The sequence below is a fragment of the Marmota monax genome, unplaced genomic scaffold (assembly GCF_021218885.2).
Source record: "Marmota monax isolate L192 unplaced genomic scaffold, Marmota_monax_Labrador192_F-V1.1 WCK01_AAM20220418_F8-fsc00147, whole genome shotgun sequence".
Lineage (NCBI taxonomy): Eukaryota > Metazoa > Chordata > Mammalia > Rodentia > Sciuridae > Marmota > Marmota monax.
The window spans coordinates 1472557-1493447 of NW_026693552.1; the positions used below are offsets into that span (position 1 = coordinate 1472557).

The following is a 20891-nucleotide window of genomic DNA, read 5'->3' on the forward strand; positions in this document are numbered from 1 at the left end:
AAGGTTCCACATATATTGGACTAAACTTTCCTAGTGCATGATGTATACCATCTGATCTTGTTACTGAGTTGTTTTCTGTGTATTCATTGAAGCTGGACATTTGTCATCTACCATTTTTATATCTTTGTCATGCCTGCTTACATACTAGGCAGTCAATAAGTATGCTTATTAATTGATCCAGGTAGATGGATTTGTGTTGATAGTTTGCTGGCTTTTCAAAACCCCAACACTGCGTATAATGTGCAGGATGAATCAGATCTAATCAGATTTTTTTAAAGATTTTTGCTTTTGATTTAAGAATGTCATCTTGAAGTAAGCAGTCACTATATATCTTCTAAATGAGAATTTGTTCTATAATCTCAGTACTGGAAATATAGTTGGTTATCTACATTCAGGTCTTTTTCTTGTGCAGTTGAATAATAATGAATTTTTGTAAAACTATGGCAGTTTTAAAGAGTTGAACTGGACATCATCAATTTAGATATAACTGGCTATATCCTCTAAGCATACGTTATAACCTAAATTTATTTGGACGAATAGCCAATTTGCTGTAAAGTTTGTTAAAATTCAGACTTTGATTTTCCTTTTGCCACGCCCACTTTCTAAATTCTTGAACCTGAATTGATCATGTTTTTTTTTTTTTCCTTCCCCCCCTTCTCTCCCCCCCGCTCCTGTTCTCTGTTACCATATCCTAGGAACAACTGGAAGATAGTCATATTATCATGCCAGTTGTTGTCCCCATGGATTTGTTATATTAAGTAGTACTAATATTGTGCTTATAAGTTGATTGGCACCCTCTTTTATTCCTCTTTGTAGTCCAAATATTTTCTCCATGAGCAAGCTTTTTTATTTTTTTAAGTTTTTTTTTTTTTAGTTGTAGATGAACACAATACCTTTATTTTATTTTATTTGTTAAAAATATTTTTAAGTCGTGCTGGTTATCGAACCCAGTGCCTCACACATGCTAGGCAAGCGTTCTACCACTGAGCCACAACCCTGGCCCCGCTTTTTTTATCTTTCATGGATTTAATACCACTTGCATAAACTATAACTCCAAAATATTTCTTCTCTATAGACCTGTTTCAGTTTTCTAACCTTTTAAGTTCAACATTTGTTGGACTAAACTGTGTGTGACACCCGGATGAGAACAGTCTTCCTTTGAACAACATGTGCAAAATGAAACTTTTATTTCTAACCTCCTCCCATAATAAGAGCAATAGCTAGGCTTTATTAGGCGGTTACTTCTTGCCACATAATCAAAGAGCTAAGTATTTTACTTGTTTTATCTTATTTAATCTTTTATTATAACATGGGGTAGATGGCTTTGTTCTTCCATTTACTGATATAGAAAATGAGCCATGGAAAAGATAGAACTTGATCACATATCTCTTAAGTGGCAGAACTGGAAATGAAGTCCAGATAGTCTTACTCTGTAGTTGGGTTTTGAAAACTTGCCATATTATCTCCCTAAATTTGCTCCTCTTCTTTTTCCTGTCCTTATAGCACCCTCATCCACCCAAAATCTGAAATGGGAAATTTTAGCTGTTTAGATTCCTCTTTTTGTAACCCTCAGCTATTCCATAACCATCTGCTCAAAAATTTTTTCTGTATCCCAAATTCATTCCGTCATACTACCAATAATGTGGAAAAGCTCACTTTTTAAAAATGATCTCATAGTTACCAAAATTAATTTTTTTCAAAATGAAATTCTCATTATTGAGACCCATCAGTATGTATAAGTTACCTTCTGGATAAACTTTAAAGTACTATGCTTGGTTTATTTAGATTACCAGGTAAACTATTCTGATCTTTTCTGTGAATCCTTTCCTGATCCTTGAATATTAGATTATCTACTTTGTCTTGTATGCCCCAGGTGTACTGCTTTATATTTTGCATCTATTTGGTAACTATCATACTGAAAACTATATATTTGTTTACAGGATTGTCTTCTCACCAGACTATGAGCTCCTTGAAAGAAGGAATCACATCTTATTCATCTTTGTATCCCCAGTGTCTAGGACAGTTCCTGATACATTGTAAGTGATTAACAGTGTTTTTAAACTAACACTGTATTTAATAATCAAACTCAGTACATGTTGATAGTTAATTATATCTACCAAAACCAGTAATAATGATGATATAAAAATATGACCATGGACCTTTTAACATTTCTGAGGCATTTTCTCATCTCTAAGATGGACAAGGTACCTCCTTGCTCACAAGAGTTATTACAATGCTAGGATTAAAGAGAAAATATATAGAACAGTATATTCTAAGGTGCCATGCAACTTTGTTTTTAAATGAAGCAAGGGGATTAATTATATGTTGAAATTGAACATTTTATTTGTTGTATATGTTTTTAGGACAAGATGGTATTTTTTAAAACATTTTTTTAGTTGTAGATGGATACATAATATCTTTGTTTATTAATTTATTTTTTATGTGGTGCTGAGGATTGAACCAGTGCTTCACACATGCTAGGCAAGCACTCTGCCACTGAGCTACAACCCCAGCCCAAGATGGTATCATTTTTTAACCAGCTTATCATGTTTTGTAGTTTAAGTTTGCAGTTACTGGTTATCAGAGAGGCATGTGTTCTTGAGTCTGATGATTGGTTTATGTAGAAAGGTTTATATGAAACAGAGCAAGAAGTATATTGGAGCTGGGTATCAGGGTATAGGAAGTTTAGAATAGTAGAGTGAACAGTTTAACCTGGTTGGCACCAAGTCCCAGTCTGCATGGTGTTTTAAACTTTTAAAATTAATCTCAAATAGCTAATCCAGTGCCTGTCTCCTTTATTTTCAGCAATTACCTGAAATTATATAGCACCCTCATCCACCCAAAATGTCTAAACCATTAATGAAGTTCCTTAATTTTTTTTTTTTAAATGTACTTCCAGATGAATTAATTTCTTCCCCTTTCCTTAGTCCCCATTTACTGACCAGGAAGAAGTGTCTTTTTCTTGGAAGATAAATAAAACACCATCTGTTTGAAAGATAATATTTAACCCTTCTCTTCTATGACAGACTATAGAAATCACACCTGACAAATTAGTGATTTACATTTTCCTCTGTGTACTTCTTGCCTTCCATGGATTAACTTATTAAAAATGTGTAATTTGAATATGCCAGATCATATGTAACATATGGAAGTCAGTAATTAACACACAAATCTGTGAGTCAACCATTTCCAACTGAAAACTAGGTTGATACCAGCATGGTTAAAGGATTACCTGTGAACGCCTCCTGATCCCATATTCTGTCTTTTCCTAACTTCCAATGTAACTGTTATCCTGAATTTGTTTTTCCCATTATTTTCATTTTTTTAATACCGGAAATAAAATTCTTTGTTTTGAGCTGGGTGTGGTGATACACACCTGTAATCTCAGCTACTCTGGAGGCTGAGGCAGGAAGATCACAAGTCAAGGCCAGCCTTGGCAACTTAACAAGACTGTGGCTCAGAGTAAAAAATAAAAAGGGATGGGGATGTAGCTCAGTGGAAAAAGTATCCCTGGATTCACTCCCCAGTACCACCAGCAAACACAGAAACCCAATTCTTTTTTTTTTTTCTTTTTTTTAAGAGAGAGAGAGAGAGGGAGAGAGAATTTTTTAATATTCATTTTTCTTTAGTTTTTGATGGACACAACATCTTTATTTGTATGTGGTGCTGAGTATCGAACCCGGGCCGCAGGAATGCCAGGCGAGCACGCTACCGCTTGAGCCACATCCCAGCCCCAGAAACCCAATTCTTTATTTTGAGTTTCATAATCATTCTTTCTGTAGACTTTTTAAAAAGTGTGCACAAATAATATCATCTTATTGAGGAAAATATAATTTACAAATTTTTATACATTTCAAGGAAAACAATGAAACATTAAAAGAAACATCTGGATATGTAAATTCATGTTTATAACCAGAAAATAATCGTGGAGACTTCTTTTGGATTGTGTAAATATTGCTATCCCATATACCATTTTTTATCCAGAGTCCAGAAATGTAGAAAAGTCCTAAAAATGTAAAAGCATTTCAATACATTAGTTTCTTCTGTACAAAAATGTTTCAATTAGATTCATAGAGTACTCCTTAGAAAAATGACATCCTGTCATTTTAGAGTCTTTGGACTTAAGCAGTTCTTCAGTATGTTCCATTTAATTTTGTGTTTGTTTTATTATCTTTTGAGACTCAGGACCCACAGTAGCCCACATTTATGCATTTCTTTTTCAATCATGAAACCAGTACATTTTCAAAGGAAATTCATAGCAAAAGATGAGGTTATAATAATTTCTTTCTTCTTTGTCTTTAAGATGACTTTGTTACAGAATGTTAAATCTTGAAAGTAGGACTGCGTGAGAGAAAGATGTTAATGCTCAGGAGTCCAGTTTGTCTTTTTCTCCCCACTCATTATTGTTCCTAAGATACATTCATGAAGTTGCCTTAAGCTATAGTTCTTTCATTCTCACTGTTGTGTAATGCTCTATTGTGAGTTAACCTAATTTATTTAACCATTTTTCTACCAATGGATATTTGAGTAGTTTGCCATTGTTTGTTATTATAAAGAATGCATACTTGGAACTTAACTGCAAAAATATCATATGTTTTAAAAACCAGAATTGCTTCTGGAAGGGCACTTGAATGTGCAACATTACATGAAAATATTATATTGTTTTCTATGCAGTTTTAACAATTTAAACACTTACCAGGAATGTATTAGAGCTACCACTATTCCATAGTTTTTGCCATTATTTGATACTAGCAACATTCCTGATTTTTACTATTCTAATAGGTTTTAAAATGAAATCTTATGGGGTTGGGGTTGTGGCTCAGTGGTAGAATGCTTGTCTAGCATTTGTGAGGCCCTGGGTTGAATTCTCAGCACCACATAATAATAAATGAATAAAATAAAGGTCCATCAACAACTAAAACATATTTTTAAAAAATGAAATCGTGTGGTCTGAAGTTCTGTTTCTCTGATGGCAGTTACATCTGCATCTTTTCATATATTTGTTGATCTTATAAGTTTCCTTGTTGGTAAAATTCTAGTTAAGGTTGTTGCCCATTTGCCCATGTATTGTCTTTTTCTTATTCTTTGTAGGCATTCTTACATAGTTCAGATACTAATCTTTAGTTTTTTTAATTTTGCAAATATCACTTGTTTTTTTGTATCTGGTCATTTTGTTATTTTTATTTAAAAATTGTTTCCTTATGATGTCTTATGATAAACAAGTTCTCGATTTGCAGGTAGTCAAAATATTCATTTATTCATTTTTTTCTTAATTAATAAGTTTTGTCTCTTATTTATAAAATCCTTCTTAAGTTTTTTTTTTTTCCTAGTACGGGGGATTGAACTTGGGTGTTCTGCCACTGAGCTTTGTCCCCAGTTCTTTTTATTTTGAGCAGGATCTTGGTAAATTACTGAGATTGATACCAGCTTGTCATACTCCTTCCCCAGCCTCTCAAATTGTTGGGATTAGAGATGTGCATTAGTGCTCCTGGCTTGTTTAAGAAATCCTTCTATGGGGCTGGGGATATAGCTCAGTTGGTAGAGTGATTGCGTCACATGCACAAGGCTCTGATTTGAATCCCCAGCACAAAGAAAGAGGGGGAGGGAGGGAAGAGAAATAGGGAAGGAGGGAGGGAGGGAGGAAGGAAGGAAGGAAGGAGGGAGAAATCCTTTCATGCTGAAAGAACATAGTAGTAGACAGTAAACAGTGGTTTACTACTATAATTTCTTCCATATTCACATCATTAGGTTGCCTTTCATTTTTACATTATTAGACCATCCTGCATTTTTCGTATCACTGACTCCAGAACATTTAATTTTCCTTCTTTCTTGTGAGTTGTATTACTGCATCTGTTGCATGGGTATGCCCTTTCATTCATTGGTCTGTTTTGGAGCTTCTTTTGTTTCATTTTTTTTTTTCTCTTCAGCAGTCTTGCTGATTATTTATTTATCTTAGTGTTTTCTAAGAATTAGCTTCTTACTTTCTTGATACTTTTTATAATCTTTTTTGTACTTCATTAGTTTTTTCTCTCTAATTTTCTTTTATTGAGTTTATTCTGCCATTCTTTTTCTCTTTCTCATCAATTTTCAACCTTTATTTTCCTAATAAAAGTCTTTTGTTGTTGTTTTGTACTGGAGTTTGGGCCCAGGGGTACTCTATCAATACACTACTTCCCAGCCCTTTTTTATTTTTCTTTTGAGATGGGGTCTTTCTAAGTTGCCAAGGCTGGACTTGAACTTGTGATCTTCGTGCTTCAGCCTCCCTGAGTAGCTGGGATTATAGGCTTGTGCCACCACACCCAGCCTAGTATATAGACTTTTCTCCAAGTGTAACTTTTCCCATATTCTACAAAGTTTTATACTTTTTTTTTGTTATTATTTAGTTCTTTGAATTTTTAAAATAATTCTCCTGAGCCCTGAAATATTAGAAGGGCTTTAGAATTCTATTTGCATATTAAAGATGTCTTTTGTTATTGATTTTAACCTGATTGTATTATGGTCCCATATGGTATTTGAAATTCAGTTGAGATTTCCATTGTTGCTCTATGGGTAAATTTTTTTGGGGGGGTAGTTCTTAAGAAGAATGTTTATTTTCTAATAATTGGGTACGCGATTCTCCTATGTCAATAAATCCTATTTATTCATTATTAGTTTTTTTGGGCACTGTTGAAATATGATTAATTGAGATGTTGTGAAATCTTCTATACAATGGTTAAATTTGTCAATTTTCTTCCTATAGTTCTTATAGTCAAGGGTTACCCACAATAGATGGTGACTTTTGCCTTGAATGGTTAGAGATTTGATAAAGCACAGGATATAAAGTCAATTTGGTCAATCTTCCCTTTCACCATCAATTGAGGGAACAGTATATTTCTAGTACTGAACTGAGGGCTGGATTATTTTCAGGTTTCAGAGCTGGACTCTTGATCTTTTTTTGCCCTCTGTCCTTTCAGACTTCTTCCATTGGCCTTTATTCCCTCCATCTCCTGACCACACTAAAGTTCTCACTTTCCCTTTTGGGATACTCACCCTTGTTTGCTTTATTTTATTTTTATTAGATGATTCCGGTTTAGCTGGGGCTTCTTTCCCCCTTGAAGGAGATTGCTTTGCTCTACCTTAGTGCTGAAATCAAGCAGGATTAGCACTTTGCTTCATGTATGCCTGTTGGTAGAGAAGCTAGTTTCAGAGGTTTAGGAGTTGGAGAGTGACAGTCTTTTGTCTTTCTGTTTCATTTTCCCAGATATTTCTCGCTTACTCTGTCCTTCATGCATCCTGGTCTGATTTCTGACAGAAGTGACTTGAATTCCTATCTGAGATGACTCACTTCCTGTTCTTAACCATTTTGTTTTGGTTTTCTTCACTTGGTCAGTTTGGATGTTTCTCCTAAGGCCAGCATTCTAATTTTGGTTTACCTATCTGATACTGCAATTTGTACTGTTCCTTCTATAGCTGCTCTTCTACTACTACTTCTGCACCCAAGTCAGCAGGCTTTGCCCATCAAAAGAATTTGCTCAACCTGGACTAGGAGGTACCAGCAGAAGTCACTTTTCTTAGAGTACTCTGAAGCTTCAAATTCAGTTTGGATGTTCTGGAGAGACCTCTATCATCACATCTATAATCTTCCTGAGAGTAATCAACTTTGGAGTTCCACAGCCAAATGTCTCTTCTGTCATATCAGTTCTAATTGTTGGTGCTTCCTCTTTAGTTATTCTTTCTCTAGCTAGAGTACACCCCTTTCATAGGCTCTATCATAGTCTTTACTATCTCAGTTATCATAGAAATCTCTACATTATATCTCCATAATGATCATGACATTTGCCTTCAAAATTATCACCACTTACAGGAGGATGGATAATCCTCAAAGCTACTTATGGCAGGATAGGCTCTATCTTGGCCCAAAACCCAATTATTTCTATCTTTATCCCATGCATGATTAGCAGCATAGACTTACTTTGTTACATTCTACCCCTTCATTGAGACTCAGAACACTAAGTATGGAATCCAGATCCTCAAACTTAGCATATTCAAAGCCTTTCAATGTCTCTCAGTTGCTGGGTTCATGTGGTAAATGTACTGATATTTAATCCTCTAAAGAATCCCTTAATGGAATTTTCTGTCATATCATCACAAGTCAGATTCTGTAGAAAAAGGTGTCAGTTTGGAAAAGTGACTATGGTTGATATTGGATTTCCAAAGAGCCTGTAGAGCAGTAACTAGGTTGCAGAGGTCAATTAGAGGTGCCCAATAAATGTCTGTTTTCATTATTGTGCCAGTGGTTGAAACAGTTGAAACATCATCTGATGTTTTATCACTTCATCTGACTGGTTTGGGACCTATGCTTTTCCACCAGTGCTACCACCAACTGGAGGTCTATTAGGGAAATAGTCATTTTTTTTTTATTCTTTTCTTGTTGAAAAGAGAGAGAATTGGGAGAGAGATGCTTAGATGACATTTTATTTTAAAGTATACAAGTTTAGAGATAATACTAAATTATATCCTTTTCCTTGTTCTCATTAATAATACTGTTTTGTCTGCCATTGTAACTAATTCCAGACTTTGTTTGTTTGTATTTACCTGGTGTGTCCTTTTCCTTATTTTTGTTCTCACTCTACCATATATTTGTAGGTGTTTCTTATCTTTCAGATTTGTCTGTAGACATTAATTAATGATTGTTTTTGTATTTGGACTCTTACTTTGTGCTGATGGTCTTGGTTATTTATATTCCCTGCTACCCTTTCCTTCCTAGCCTTCTGTGGATTGTTTCCTTATTCTATTCCCACCTCTGTAGTTTAGAAATTATACCCTCTTATTTCTTTTTCTTGTGATTCACCGTGCCAGGAATGCTATGTAGTCAAAAGTTCAACCAGATCACAGTGCCCCTGTTGAATGAAGATTTCCAACATGACCTCCTATCCTCTTTATGTCCTGCCCACCCATATTTAATAATAAGATGTTATTTTTGTTGTATTCCAACAATATTTAGTTTTCTTGTGTGCTTGGCAGTTTCTTTGCTCATCTCTCCATCCTTGTACCTCAGAGGTCATCGTTCTATGGTAATTTCATGAAGCACATCCTTTAGACTTTCTTGAAGTAAATCTGCTGTTGATAACTACTCTTGATTTACCTAGCAATGTTTTAATGCCTTCCATGTTCCCCAAAGAAAGTTTTGGCGGTTATATAATTAATTCTCTCAGTCCTTTGCAGATGTTTGTTCGACCTTCTATGTTTTCATTGTTGCAGTTGAAAATACTAATATTATTTTCCTTTTTTTTGTTGTCTGTAATCTCTTTTTCTCTGGCAGCTTTCACATGCTCTCTACTATTGGTATTCTGCAGTTTTCTTGGCGGTGTGACCTATTGTGACTTTCCTTATGTTTATCTTGCCTCTTATTAATAAAATACTGTGTTTTTTGGAATTGTGGTTAAATATCTTTCATTGCTTTTGAAAAGTAAGTAATTTTCTCCTAAAATGAACTCTCCTCTTTCATCATTTTCTGGGATTATGAGTTGTGATATAGGTAAGATTTTATTTTATCTTTTCATGTCATTTAGCCTCTCTTTGGTATTTTCTATGTGTTTATTTCAGTGCTATTTCTAAATTATATTTTTAGATTTACATTTGTTTGATTCTCTCTTAATTCTAATTTTAAACCTTTCAAGTCATCTTACTTCTCTAATTTAAAAAATTCTGTCTGCTTAAATAATTTGTGCATAAAATCTGGCCTTAAGGAAGTGGAACACAACTGCCCTCACTTTTATTCTTCCAAAGCAAGCAGTGTGGGAAGGAAGAAAAGAGTCACTTGACAGTGGTGGACTCTGATGAACAGGACCTTAGCCAGATGATCAAGGTCAGCATCAGTAGTCAAATCAAAATCATGTTCATAGCATGTTCCTTAATATAGTTGCACACCAGCAACTTCAGGTAAACAGTGAGAGAAACATCAGGCGAATCCTAGTAGAGGAATATCTGAAGGTACTCAAGACCATAAAAAACAAGGAAAATGTGCTGGCAGTGTAGCTCAGTGATACAGTGCTTGTTTAGCATGTGCAAGCCTCTCAGTTCAAGACCTAGCATAAAACCAAAACAAAACACAACAATAACAACAACAACACACACACAAAGCAAGGTCAAGTCCTGAGAAACTTGTCATAACCAGGAGGAACCTAAGGAAACAATAACTAAATATTATGTAGTGTTCTTGATGAGATCCTAGAATAGAAAAGGGACATTAGGTAAAAACAAGGAAATCCGAATAAACTTGTGAACTTCAGTAATTATATATATATTTTTTAAATATTTATTTTTTAGTTGTAGTTGGACACAATACCTTTATTTATTTTTATGTGGTGCTGAGGATCGAACCCAGGGCCTCACACATGCTAGGTAAGTGCTCTACCGCTGAGCCACAACCCTAGCCCCAATAATAATATATTGATATTGGTTCATTTATTATAAAAAATGTAACATACTAATGTAAGATGTTAAAATAGGACTGGGGACATAGCTCAGTGGTAGAGTGCCTGCCTAGCAGGAGGCCTAGGTTTGATCCCCAGTTCCAAAAATATAAAGCTAAAATAGGGGAGGAGCAGGGAGGGAAGATAAGTAAGTTTTATGTGTCTTTAAAAAAATAAAAACAAACACAAAAATTGAAGGGGAATTGGGTTTTCTGCAAATCTGAAACTATTCCAAAATAAAGTCTGTTTAAATAAATTCAATTTTTATTTTTCAAATGTTCAATGTGATTTTTAAAAAATTTGTTCTAATCAGTTATACACGACAGAATGCATTTTGACACATCATACATAAATGAAGTGTAACTTCTCATTCTTCTAGTTGTACATGATGTAGTGTTACAGGTCGTTTAATCATATATGTACATAGGGTAATACTGTCTGATTCATTTTGCTGTCATTCCCACCCGCATTCCCCCTTTCCTCCCTTCATTCCCCTCTGTCTAATCCAAAGTACCTCTATTCTTCCCTATCCCTGCCCTGCCTGCATTGTGAATTAGCATCCGTCTATGAGAGAAAACATGATAGATGGACTTTGGTTCTTTGAGATTGGCTTATTTTGCTTAGCGGTACAATGCCATTCCCCCCCCCCCCCCCATCAAACAGAAGGGATGATTTATTGTACATGAGTTACACGGACCACAATTAAAAAAAGGAATTAGTCTAGAATGCCAAAAGTCCAGATAAAGGACCAACGGGGAATGTTAAGAGCAAGGTGGGTCTTCTCTCATTGGTGGTCTTGGTGACAGGGTGGTGAAGTAAGTTCTTAAATCCACAAAATTTGGACAGTGGCAGGCACTCCAACAACTTTTACCAATGTCCCCGGCCTCTGGCATTCCTTATCTCTACTCCTTTGGCCTCCACTGTGCACAAGCTAGTTTACTTGGACCTCTGCCTCATCTTTCTTCTTTTGCGCTTCACCCCGTGCATTTACTTCTTCCTCCACTTGGCTCTCATGGCACACAGGTTTCCAAGAAGATAGTGCTAAGGCCAAGAGAAGTAAGATGTCATTTTTATAGTCTTTTCTTGCTTGTCCATATTTTCTTTCATCTTTTATTGCTAAATTAGTTTCTAAAAATTTGTATAATAATTGTAATATTTAAACTCCTTAGAGGTCAAAAACTATTGTATTTTGTTTAAGCCTCATTCATAGTGATACATTTTCTTATAAATTAGGTTTTTTAAATTATAGGCTCAGATTTGGTTGTTTTCATCTTGGATAATCCCAATGGTTTAAATGTATGTTTTGATACATTTCCTTAATGAGCAAATCTCAGCTTCCTTACCTTGCAGCATGCATAGTTCTTTTGTCTCCTGATGCCAGTGCTACTCTCAGCATGCATATCCAGGACAACACTGTTATGTATGTATGTATTTTTTGCTTCCAGTTCCCCATTCCTTACTATTTCAACTCACTTTATTTTTTTTCCTTTGATTTTCTTCATTGTTCATTGATTATTTAAGGTTTGTATTTTTATTGATTTTTCTCATGAATATAACAGCTGATTACCTTGAGGTAGACATAATTTTTGTTTTCTTTTGGTTTTTGGTACCAGGATTGAACCAAGGGGTACTTAACCACTGAGCTATATTCCCCAGCCCATTTTATTATTTATTTTGAGACAGGGTCTCACTAAGTTGCTGAGTCTGGCTTTGAACTTGTGATCCTCTTACCTCAGCCTCCCTAGCCTTTGAGATTACAGGCATGGGCCACGGGGGTCCCACTAATTTATTTTTTTAGTTTTCTATTTTTGCTGGTACTAGGAATTGAACCCTAGCCCAGTAGATAAATTCTTAAGTCTTTTTTCTCATTTGCAGAATTAGGTTATTGGCTAAATGAGGTCTCAGAACCTGTGAATATAGGTAACTGCAATGAGTTAATCATATCGTAAGCAACTGTTTTTCTTATGTATAAGCGCTTGCGTACACAGGCACATACAAACATTCACCCTACATACCCCCACCACACGTCAAGCATATAATATATCCAACTATAAATGAGTAAAATGAATTTAATAATTTTAACCTATTGGGTCCCTGAAATGAGTGGTAGAATCTAAATGGAGCATGGAAAAAACTGCAAATAGAGGGAAAACCAAATGTTAATATTCGTTAATATTTCTCAATCTTTCTCAGAATGTTCCACTTTATCTTTAGTAGGTTAAAGGCAGATACAAGTTGAACCTTGAGATATTTGTTATCTAGAAAAATATTGATGTAGCTCCTGCTTTGAATTTTATTTAAAAAATAAAAATTAGGGGCAGGCATGGTGGTGCATACCTATAATTCCAGCAATTTGGGAGGCTGAGGCCAGAAGTTTTCCAAGTTCAAAGCCAGCCTCAACAACTTAGTGAAGCTGTAAGCAACTTATGAGACTCTGCTTCAAAATAAAAACTAAAAAGGACTGGGGATATGTCTTAGTGGTTAAGCACACCTGGGTTCAAGTTCAATTCCTATACAAAAGCAAAAAGAGAGAGAGAGAGAGAGAAAGAGAAAGAAAGAAAGAGAGAAATAAAGAGAAGAGAAAGAAAATTGGGGTGGGAAATGTAGAGCCAAACTTAGGAAACAGAGAGAGAGAGAGAGAAGAGAGAAGAGAAGAGAAAGAAAATTGGGGTGGGAAATGTAGAGCCAAACTTGGGAAACAGTATCTGGAGACTTAATTAATACTGTATATAAATCTGGACTAGAGCTGACATTTTGGTAAAGAATGTTGTTGAGATGATTAATTAAATTAGAATATGGACCATCAATTAGATAACAGTAATGTACTTGCTAAATTTTCTAAATTTGGTCATTTTACTGTGATTATTTAAGACAATTCTTTCATTCCTTTTTTTAGTATTTATTTTTTATTTGTAGTTGGACACAATACCTTTATTTTATTTATTTACTTATTTTTATGTGGTGCTGAGGATCGAACCCAGGGTCTCGCACACACTAGGTGAGCGATCTGCCGCTGAGCCACAACCCCAGCCCCAAGAATTCTTTCATTCTTAGAAGTACACACTGAAGTGCTAAAGAATAAAGGGCAATATATAGTTCAGATAATACATAAATTTGTATTATAATAAATTTATTAATTTATTCATTTATATATTTATTTTATTTATTAATCAGCATATGACCGTGGATTCTTAGTAATATAATTTTTTTCTTCCTCCACTTTTCTTCCTTCAGGTATGATTATTGTTCATGTTCTTTTATAACATTTTGAATGACTTAAGTCTCAGTTTTAAATGGAGCACAAGTGTGAATTTGTCAACATATTACGGATTGTAAAGAAATGTGGATTTTAGTTCACTTAAATAAACAGTTTTTGGTTTGTTTTAGAGCCTATAGTTCTATACATAGTAGTTGGATTACTTGGACAGAATCATACGTACAACTCTCTTTTCTCTTCCCCATTCCTTTCTCCCTTTTCTCTTCTGTTCTCCCTCTCCCTGTTCTCCTTCCTTTACTCTGCAAGACTTCTTTTGGCTTGTCTATTTATTTATATTTGATTGATTTTTAAAAAATTTATACATAAAGGTGAATATATATACTGTGGTAATATATGTACTTAACATGATTTTTTTTAAGAATTCATTCCACTTTGCCTTCCCTCTCCCATTCTTCTTCTCTGCCTGTTGATCTCCTTCTTCTACAATACAGATCTTCCCTATATCTTTATGTTTTAATTAGCTTTTTTGCTGCTGTGACCAAAAGACCCAACCAGAACAACTGTAGAGGAGGAAGAGTTTATTTGAGAGCTCATGGTTTCAGAGGTCTTAGTTCACAGACAGCTGGTTCCATTCCTTGCGGCTAGAGGTGAGGCAGGGCATTATGGCAGAAGAGTGTAGCAGAGGGAGGTGGCTCACATGATGATCAGGAAGCAGGGACTTCACTCTTGAGATACAAAATATATACCCTGTAGTCATGTCCCCAGTGAGCCACTTCCTCCAGCCAAAGCCTACCTGCTTCCAGTTACTGCTCAATTAATCCCACCAGGAATTAAGTGACTGATTAGGTTAAGGCTATAGCCCAATCAATCATTTCTCCTCCAAACTTTCTTGCATAGTCTCACAATTGAAATTTTGGGTGATACTACATCTAAATCCTAATACTTTATAATATCCTATCCTTTCTTGTTTTCCTTTATTTTACTCTAGTTTCCACATAATGAGAGAAAACATGAGACTTTTGAGTTTGTGAGTCTGGCTTATTTCACTTAGCATGATGTTCTCCATTTCCATCTGTTTACCAGCAAATGCCATACTTTCATTTTTCTTTATGACTCAGTAGAATTTCATTGTGTATGTATACCACAATTTCTTAATCCATTCATCTATTGAAAGGCATCTGGGTGATTCCGTAATTTAGCTGTTGTGACCTGTGTTGCTACACATTGAAGTGCCTGTATTGCTATAGTGTGCTGATTTTAGTTCTTTTGGGAAAATACTGAGGAGTAGGATAGTGGGTCATACGGTGGTTCCATTTCTAGTTTTTTAGGAATTTCCATACTACTTTCCAAAGTGGTTGTACTAGTCTACAGTCCCACCAACGTTGTACAAGTGTACCTTTTCCCCACATTCTTGCCAGCATTTATTATTATTTATATTCTTAATCATTGCCATTCTGACTGGAGTAAGATGAAATCTTAGTGTTGTTTTGATTTACATTTTCCTGATTGTTAGATATGCTGAACATTTTTTCATATATTTGTTGGCCAGTTGTGTTTCTTCTTTTGAGAAGTTTCTGTTTAGTCTTTTGGTCATTTATTGATTGTTTTTTTTTTTTTTATTTTATGCTGTTAAATTTTTTTAGTTCTTTATATATTCTGGATACTTATCCCCTTTTGGGGTTGTAACTGGCAAAGATTTTCTCCCATACTGTAGGCTCTCTCTTCATACTCTTGTTTCTTTTGCTGTGCAGAAGCTTTTTAATTTCTTGATTCTTGATTTTATTTTTTGAACTTTAGGGATTTTGCTTGAGGAAGTTGGTACCTGTGCCTGTATGATGAAGTGTTGACCTTATGTTTTCTTCTAGCAGTTGCAAGGTTTCTTGTCTAATTCATAAGTTTTTGATCCATTTCAGTTTGACTTAATGTGCAGAGATAGGGATCTAGTCTCATTTAATTTCTATGTTCTTGATGTCAAGTTGTCCCTGAATCTTATTTAAAAAGCTGTCTTTTCTCCAAAATATAATTTGGGCACTTTCATCAAGTGTCAGATAGCTGTAAGTATGTGGTTTGTCTCTGTGTCTTCTACTCTGTTCCATTGGTCTTCATATCTGTTTTGATCCCAACACTATGCTGTTTTCGTTACTATAGCTTTGTAGTATAATTTGAGATCAGGTATTATGATGCCTCCTGCTTCACTTTTCTTGCTTAATACTGCTTTGGCTATTCTGGTTCTCTTATTTTTCCAAATCATTTCAGAGTTGTTTTTTCTAATTCTGTGAATAATGTCTCATGAACATTTTGGAGGGGGTTTACTAGGGATTAAACTCAGGGGCATTGGACCACTGAGCCACATTCCCATCCCTATTTTGTATTTTATTTAGAGACAAGGTCTCATTGAGTTGCTTAGGGCCTCGCTAAATTGCTGAGGCTGGCTTTGAACTCATGATCCTCCTGTGTCAGCCTCCTGAGCTGCTGGGATTACAGGTGTGCACCACCACGCCCAGCTCAAATGAATAGTTTTTGTGTTTTTTTTTTTTAACATTTAAAAGAATTTTTTTAGTTGTAGGTGGATACAATGCCTTTATTTTATTATTTTGTGGTGCTGAGGATCGAACCCAGTGCCTCACACATGCGAGGCCACAACCCTAGCCCTCAAATGAACAGTTTTAATCATCATGAAAATTAGAATTTTTTTTATCTAAAATGTAAATTATCTTTTTTTTTTTTTATAGATTGAAGCTGAATTTTGGGACATGGCCACTGCTTCACCACGGTCTGATACTAGTAATAACCATAGTGGAAGGTTACAGTTACAGGTAACTGGTAAGTCATTTTTCTAATAATTTAATATGGTGATTCTCTGATGAAACTTTTTTTCAAATATTCAGTTCAGCAAATTTATTCCATAATTGATGCTCTTGGAAAATACCAAACGTGGACCTATATTAAATAGTACCAAGTTTTAGTGTCTTGCTTTACTTTTCTCTTCACCTCTTCCTCATTTTGTTAATTTAAGTTTTAAATATAAAAACTACCTTATAAAATCCACAGCCTTACTGACTTCGCAGTATCTTGTGTCATACATATTAACCTTCTGACTAATCAGTGAAGAAATTTGTGAATCAGAGGAATTAAGTACCTTCTGTTGGTAATGTAAAACCAACTAAGACCTTAGGACTCCCAAGTTGTTGCTGTTTTTATTAGATGAACAGTAATGTCTGTATTTCTTTTTCTTTTTTTGAAGAATCAAATCATGTCATGATAAAGGCCCCTCTGCTATTGCAGTGTGGCACTTTACTGTTTGGAAACTGAGGTGTACTTCCCTGAACTAACTTATTTTTAAAATCCTAATTTATTTTTATTGTGAGCATATATATTCTTATTCTTATTTCTGTTCATAACCCACATCTGATTGCAAATAACAAATAAGAATAAGAACAGTGGGCTGGGGGTGTATCTTAGTGATAAAGTGCTTGCTTAGCATATCCTACGTCCTGGGTTCAATACCCAGTACAGAGGAAGGAAGGAGGGAAGGAAATCAGTGATCATGGAAAGCAGGAAAACTATAGTAGAAAGAATCAAACAGAAGACTAACTACTATAATAATGGCACGTGCTATTTTATACAATGGACATAATCATTTGACTATTTGAGGTTGAAAAATTAATGGGCTTTTTTTAATATATTTAAAATTTTTTACCTGTTAGGTTTTCTTGTAACTTAATTTCAATTTTTAAAATAAAAAATTTAAGTCATTATTTTTGTATTAATGGTGTGAATTATAAACTTATCAACTACTTCAACATACATGTAGGGAATGATCTCTCTTTTCCGGTTGATGTGAAATATCTTGTTCTATTCTCTTCATTTCTCTTATATCACTGTCAGACTGTTGTATTTTTTTCATATAATACTTTAAAAAGTAGAGAGAGCTGGACATAAGGATGCCTGCCATAATTCTAGCTACATAGGAGGCTGAGGCAGAAAGATCACAAGTTTGAGGCCAGCCTGGACAACTTAGCAATATCCTGTCTCAAAATTACAGAAGAGCTGGGGATGTAATTCAAATGTAGAGTACCCCTGGGTTTAATCCCCTGTAACCCTATCCCCATAATTGGAGAAATCTTTTATTACATTGCATTTTATGCATGCCTTCGCTGTTCTCTAATTTTTTTGCCTTTCTTTTGAATTTGAGTCTTACTTCCTTTTCCTCTGCCCCCACCAAAACCACTCAACACCAATATGTTGTTGTTTTTATTTTAAAGTATTGTATTAAGTTGGAGGTAATTGAAATCTTTCAGTGTTAAAATTTCAAAATCCAACAATGTATCAAGTCATTCTCTTTTATGTCAGTAAAGCTTTATATATATGGGTGTGTATCCTATACATTTCTTAAATGTATGACTGTTTTTTTAAGGGAGGTTATTGTGAGTGGAGTTTTAATATTAACACCCATTGTACCCCTTTCTGATAGTTTTCAGTTTTTATATAACCTTGTGTTATAGGACATTCTGTGTATAAATCTAAAAGAAAACCTATTAAATGGGAAAATAAAATTATTCTATATATTTCCACTAGTAAGAACTCTTGATTGGAATAATTTGTCTTTGGCTATTTAAATCACAGTATTGTGTTTATATGCACCTATCTTGCCAGCATATTATAATTTCCTTGTGAGAATAAAAATCATTTTTTTAAAAAAAATCTCTTTCCTTATTGAGCACTCTATCAATTAAAGGTATACAATGGATGTATTTTGGATGGTTCTGTAGTTAAGTCAGACGAGTTAATACTTATACGATCAGTAATAATAAAAAGAGTAATAGTCACCGTGTTGGGTGCCAGGAATTCGTTGACAATGATGGTGTTTTGCAGTTTAACATGCCCTCACTCACCAATCCTAAGAATCAGATTCTATTGTTTTCCTGTTTATGATGAGAAAATTGATGGATAAGAGGTCAGTTGATTTCTTTTAAGGTCAAGCTTCTAGTAACTGGAAGAGTTAAAATATGAACACAGATAAATTACACCCTGTGCTTTTAACACCTTTCTACGTTGCATTCCCCTTCTTCCTGTTTTCTTCTAGTGTATGGATAAAATCTGCATATACTGAGGAAATGACACTTTTATTTGGAATGAAAAATCTTATTTGCAAGATACCTTGAGAGAGAGCAAGTCTGGGTCTTTGACATCAGTCCAGTGGTGTTGAAACTTAGATCAACTTGGAACAGCCAAGGACGGAAATGAGTTTTGCCAAGACCCTGAGAGTAGTTCTTCAGACATAACAGTGCACATTCTTTGGTAGTGCTGTGTTGCCAATACTTAAATACAATATTTGCCTTGAATATTCCATTATTCTTCAAATATTGAGGACTACTGTATTTCAAACACAACCTCTGCTGAAGTACTTATTACATTGTATTTCATCAGTTTGCTTATACAACTATTCTCTCACTATAGAATGGAAACTACATAGCTGGTGTATTTCATAACCTTAAACATCCCATGTATATGACATGGAGGAGGCTTTGTCTTTCTTCTTTGTTCATAGGTGATTGATGATAGAAGTGATTTTGATAAGATATTTTACTGTTTGGTATTCAGCATTTTGCCCTGAAAGTAGGTTGTCCCCTATTTAGATTAGTAGTTTTAAACATTAAAGTAAAATGTTTAAATTAACTCCTTTATGTCTTGTGTAAATCAGATTTAAAATTCACTTTTTGTAAAGGGTTATAAACTTTTATAATCACATTTTGATTTTTAAAGTTTGTATTTGAAAAAGCAGATATTTCTTTTTTTTTTTTTTGAAACCATCGTTCCAGGTGAAACATTTATTTTTAACAAGTGCAACAGTTACATGATGAATACCATTTAGAAGGTAACATCCATTTAAAAGGGATGTTAACAGGCATGTTAAATCTGTAGACACTTTTTTCTTGAGCATTGATGAAGTTTAGAATTAAATTCAATGGTAAGTAAAAATGTGAAGAAATCAGAATCTTCATACACTTTGATAGGAATTTACTCAGCAGAGACTTACTATGTTAGCAAGCAATTTCACTTCTAATATGCCCAAGGGAAATTTCATACACAAATTTATAGAAGCATGAGGCAAAACAGCCAAAATGTGTGAATAATTCAAATGTCTGTTAATGGGAGAATACATAAATAAAATATGATATGTCCATAAAATGGAATATTATTTGTCAGGAAAAGAAATGAAGTACTGATGCATGTTACAACATGGATAAAACTGGAAAACACTATGCTAATTGAAAAAAGGCAGTCCCAAAAGACCACGTGTATGATGATTTCACTTATATGAAATGTCCAAAATAGAAAAATCTGTAGAGATAGATGGTAGATTAGTGGTTGCCTAGGGCTGCAATAGGATTGGGTAGTTGGAAGGAAACAGAGGGGTTACTACTTAATGATATGAGTTTCTTTTGGGGGTAACAAAATTGTTTTAAAATTGAATGTGGTGATTTTTAAATGCAATTTGATGAAGATGTTAAAAATCAATGAATTGTGCCATTTAAATAGATGAATATATGGTTTGTGAATTATGTCTCAATAAAACTTAAAAAGTCAAATGATTCTCAGGTATTATCAGTAGCCCTTTTGTATTATGTCTAAATTTTGCCAATGAGAAGAGTTCTAGTTGTACAACAAATACAGTTCCATTTTTAATGGTTTATTAGTAGGCAATCCTACTTTTTAACTATACATATTCAATAGTGATCATCGTTTTTCTGTTAGTTTCTAGTGCCAAACTAAAAAGAAAAAAGAACTGGTTTGGAACAGCAACATATACAGATGTAGTTGTAGATGGAGAAATTAAAAAAACAGCCAAATCCAGTAGTTCTTCTAATCCAAAATGGGATGAACAGCTAACTGTGTAAGTACTTTGCACAAAGTATGCAAAATTTTCAAGAGAGTTGTGCTTCTATTTTATTTTCTTACAAAGGAAGTGTAATAATTCTTGCCTTTTTTATTAACTAATTTCCACATAGCCTTATTTTCTCTGAATGTCTTATAAATAAATTGGTCTTCCTTAATTCTGGCATTTGTGACATAATGGTATAAATTTATAAAAAAATTTACATAAAGTATTATAACTAATGCCATCATTTTTTAAAAAATCTTCAGAAATTTATTCCAGTAGTAACAGCATTATTGTGAAATCTCAGTATACTCTCAGTATATTGCCAGTGTTTTGA

At 34.3% G+C, this 20891-nt stretch overlaps 1 protein-coding gene across 3 annotated transcripts in view; it reads left to right on the forward strand.

Annotated features, from left to right (window-relative positions):
* Positions 1–20891, forward strand: part of Wwp1 (WW domain containing E3 ubiquitin protein ligase 1) — a 110894-nt gene that overhangs the window by 27050 nt on the left and 62953 nt on the right. For 2 of the 3 annotated variants that reach the window (XM_046458614.2, XM_046458616.2), the window contains exons 2-4: positions 1941–2036; positions 16404–16494; positions 20431–20569. In XM_046458614.2, the coding sequence (XP_046314570.1) occupies positions 16425–16494; positions 20431–20569 (209 nt within the window). In that variant the 5' untranslated portion in view covers positions 1941–2036; positions 16404–16424. The remainder of the gene's footprint in view (positions 1–1940; positions 2037–16403; positions 16495–20430; positions 20570–20891) is intronic. The other variant, XM_046458615.2, reaches the window with a different exon arrangement.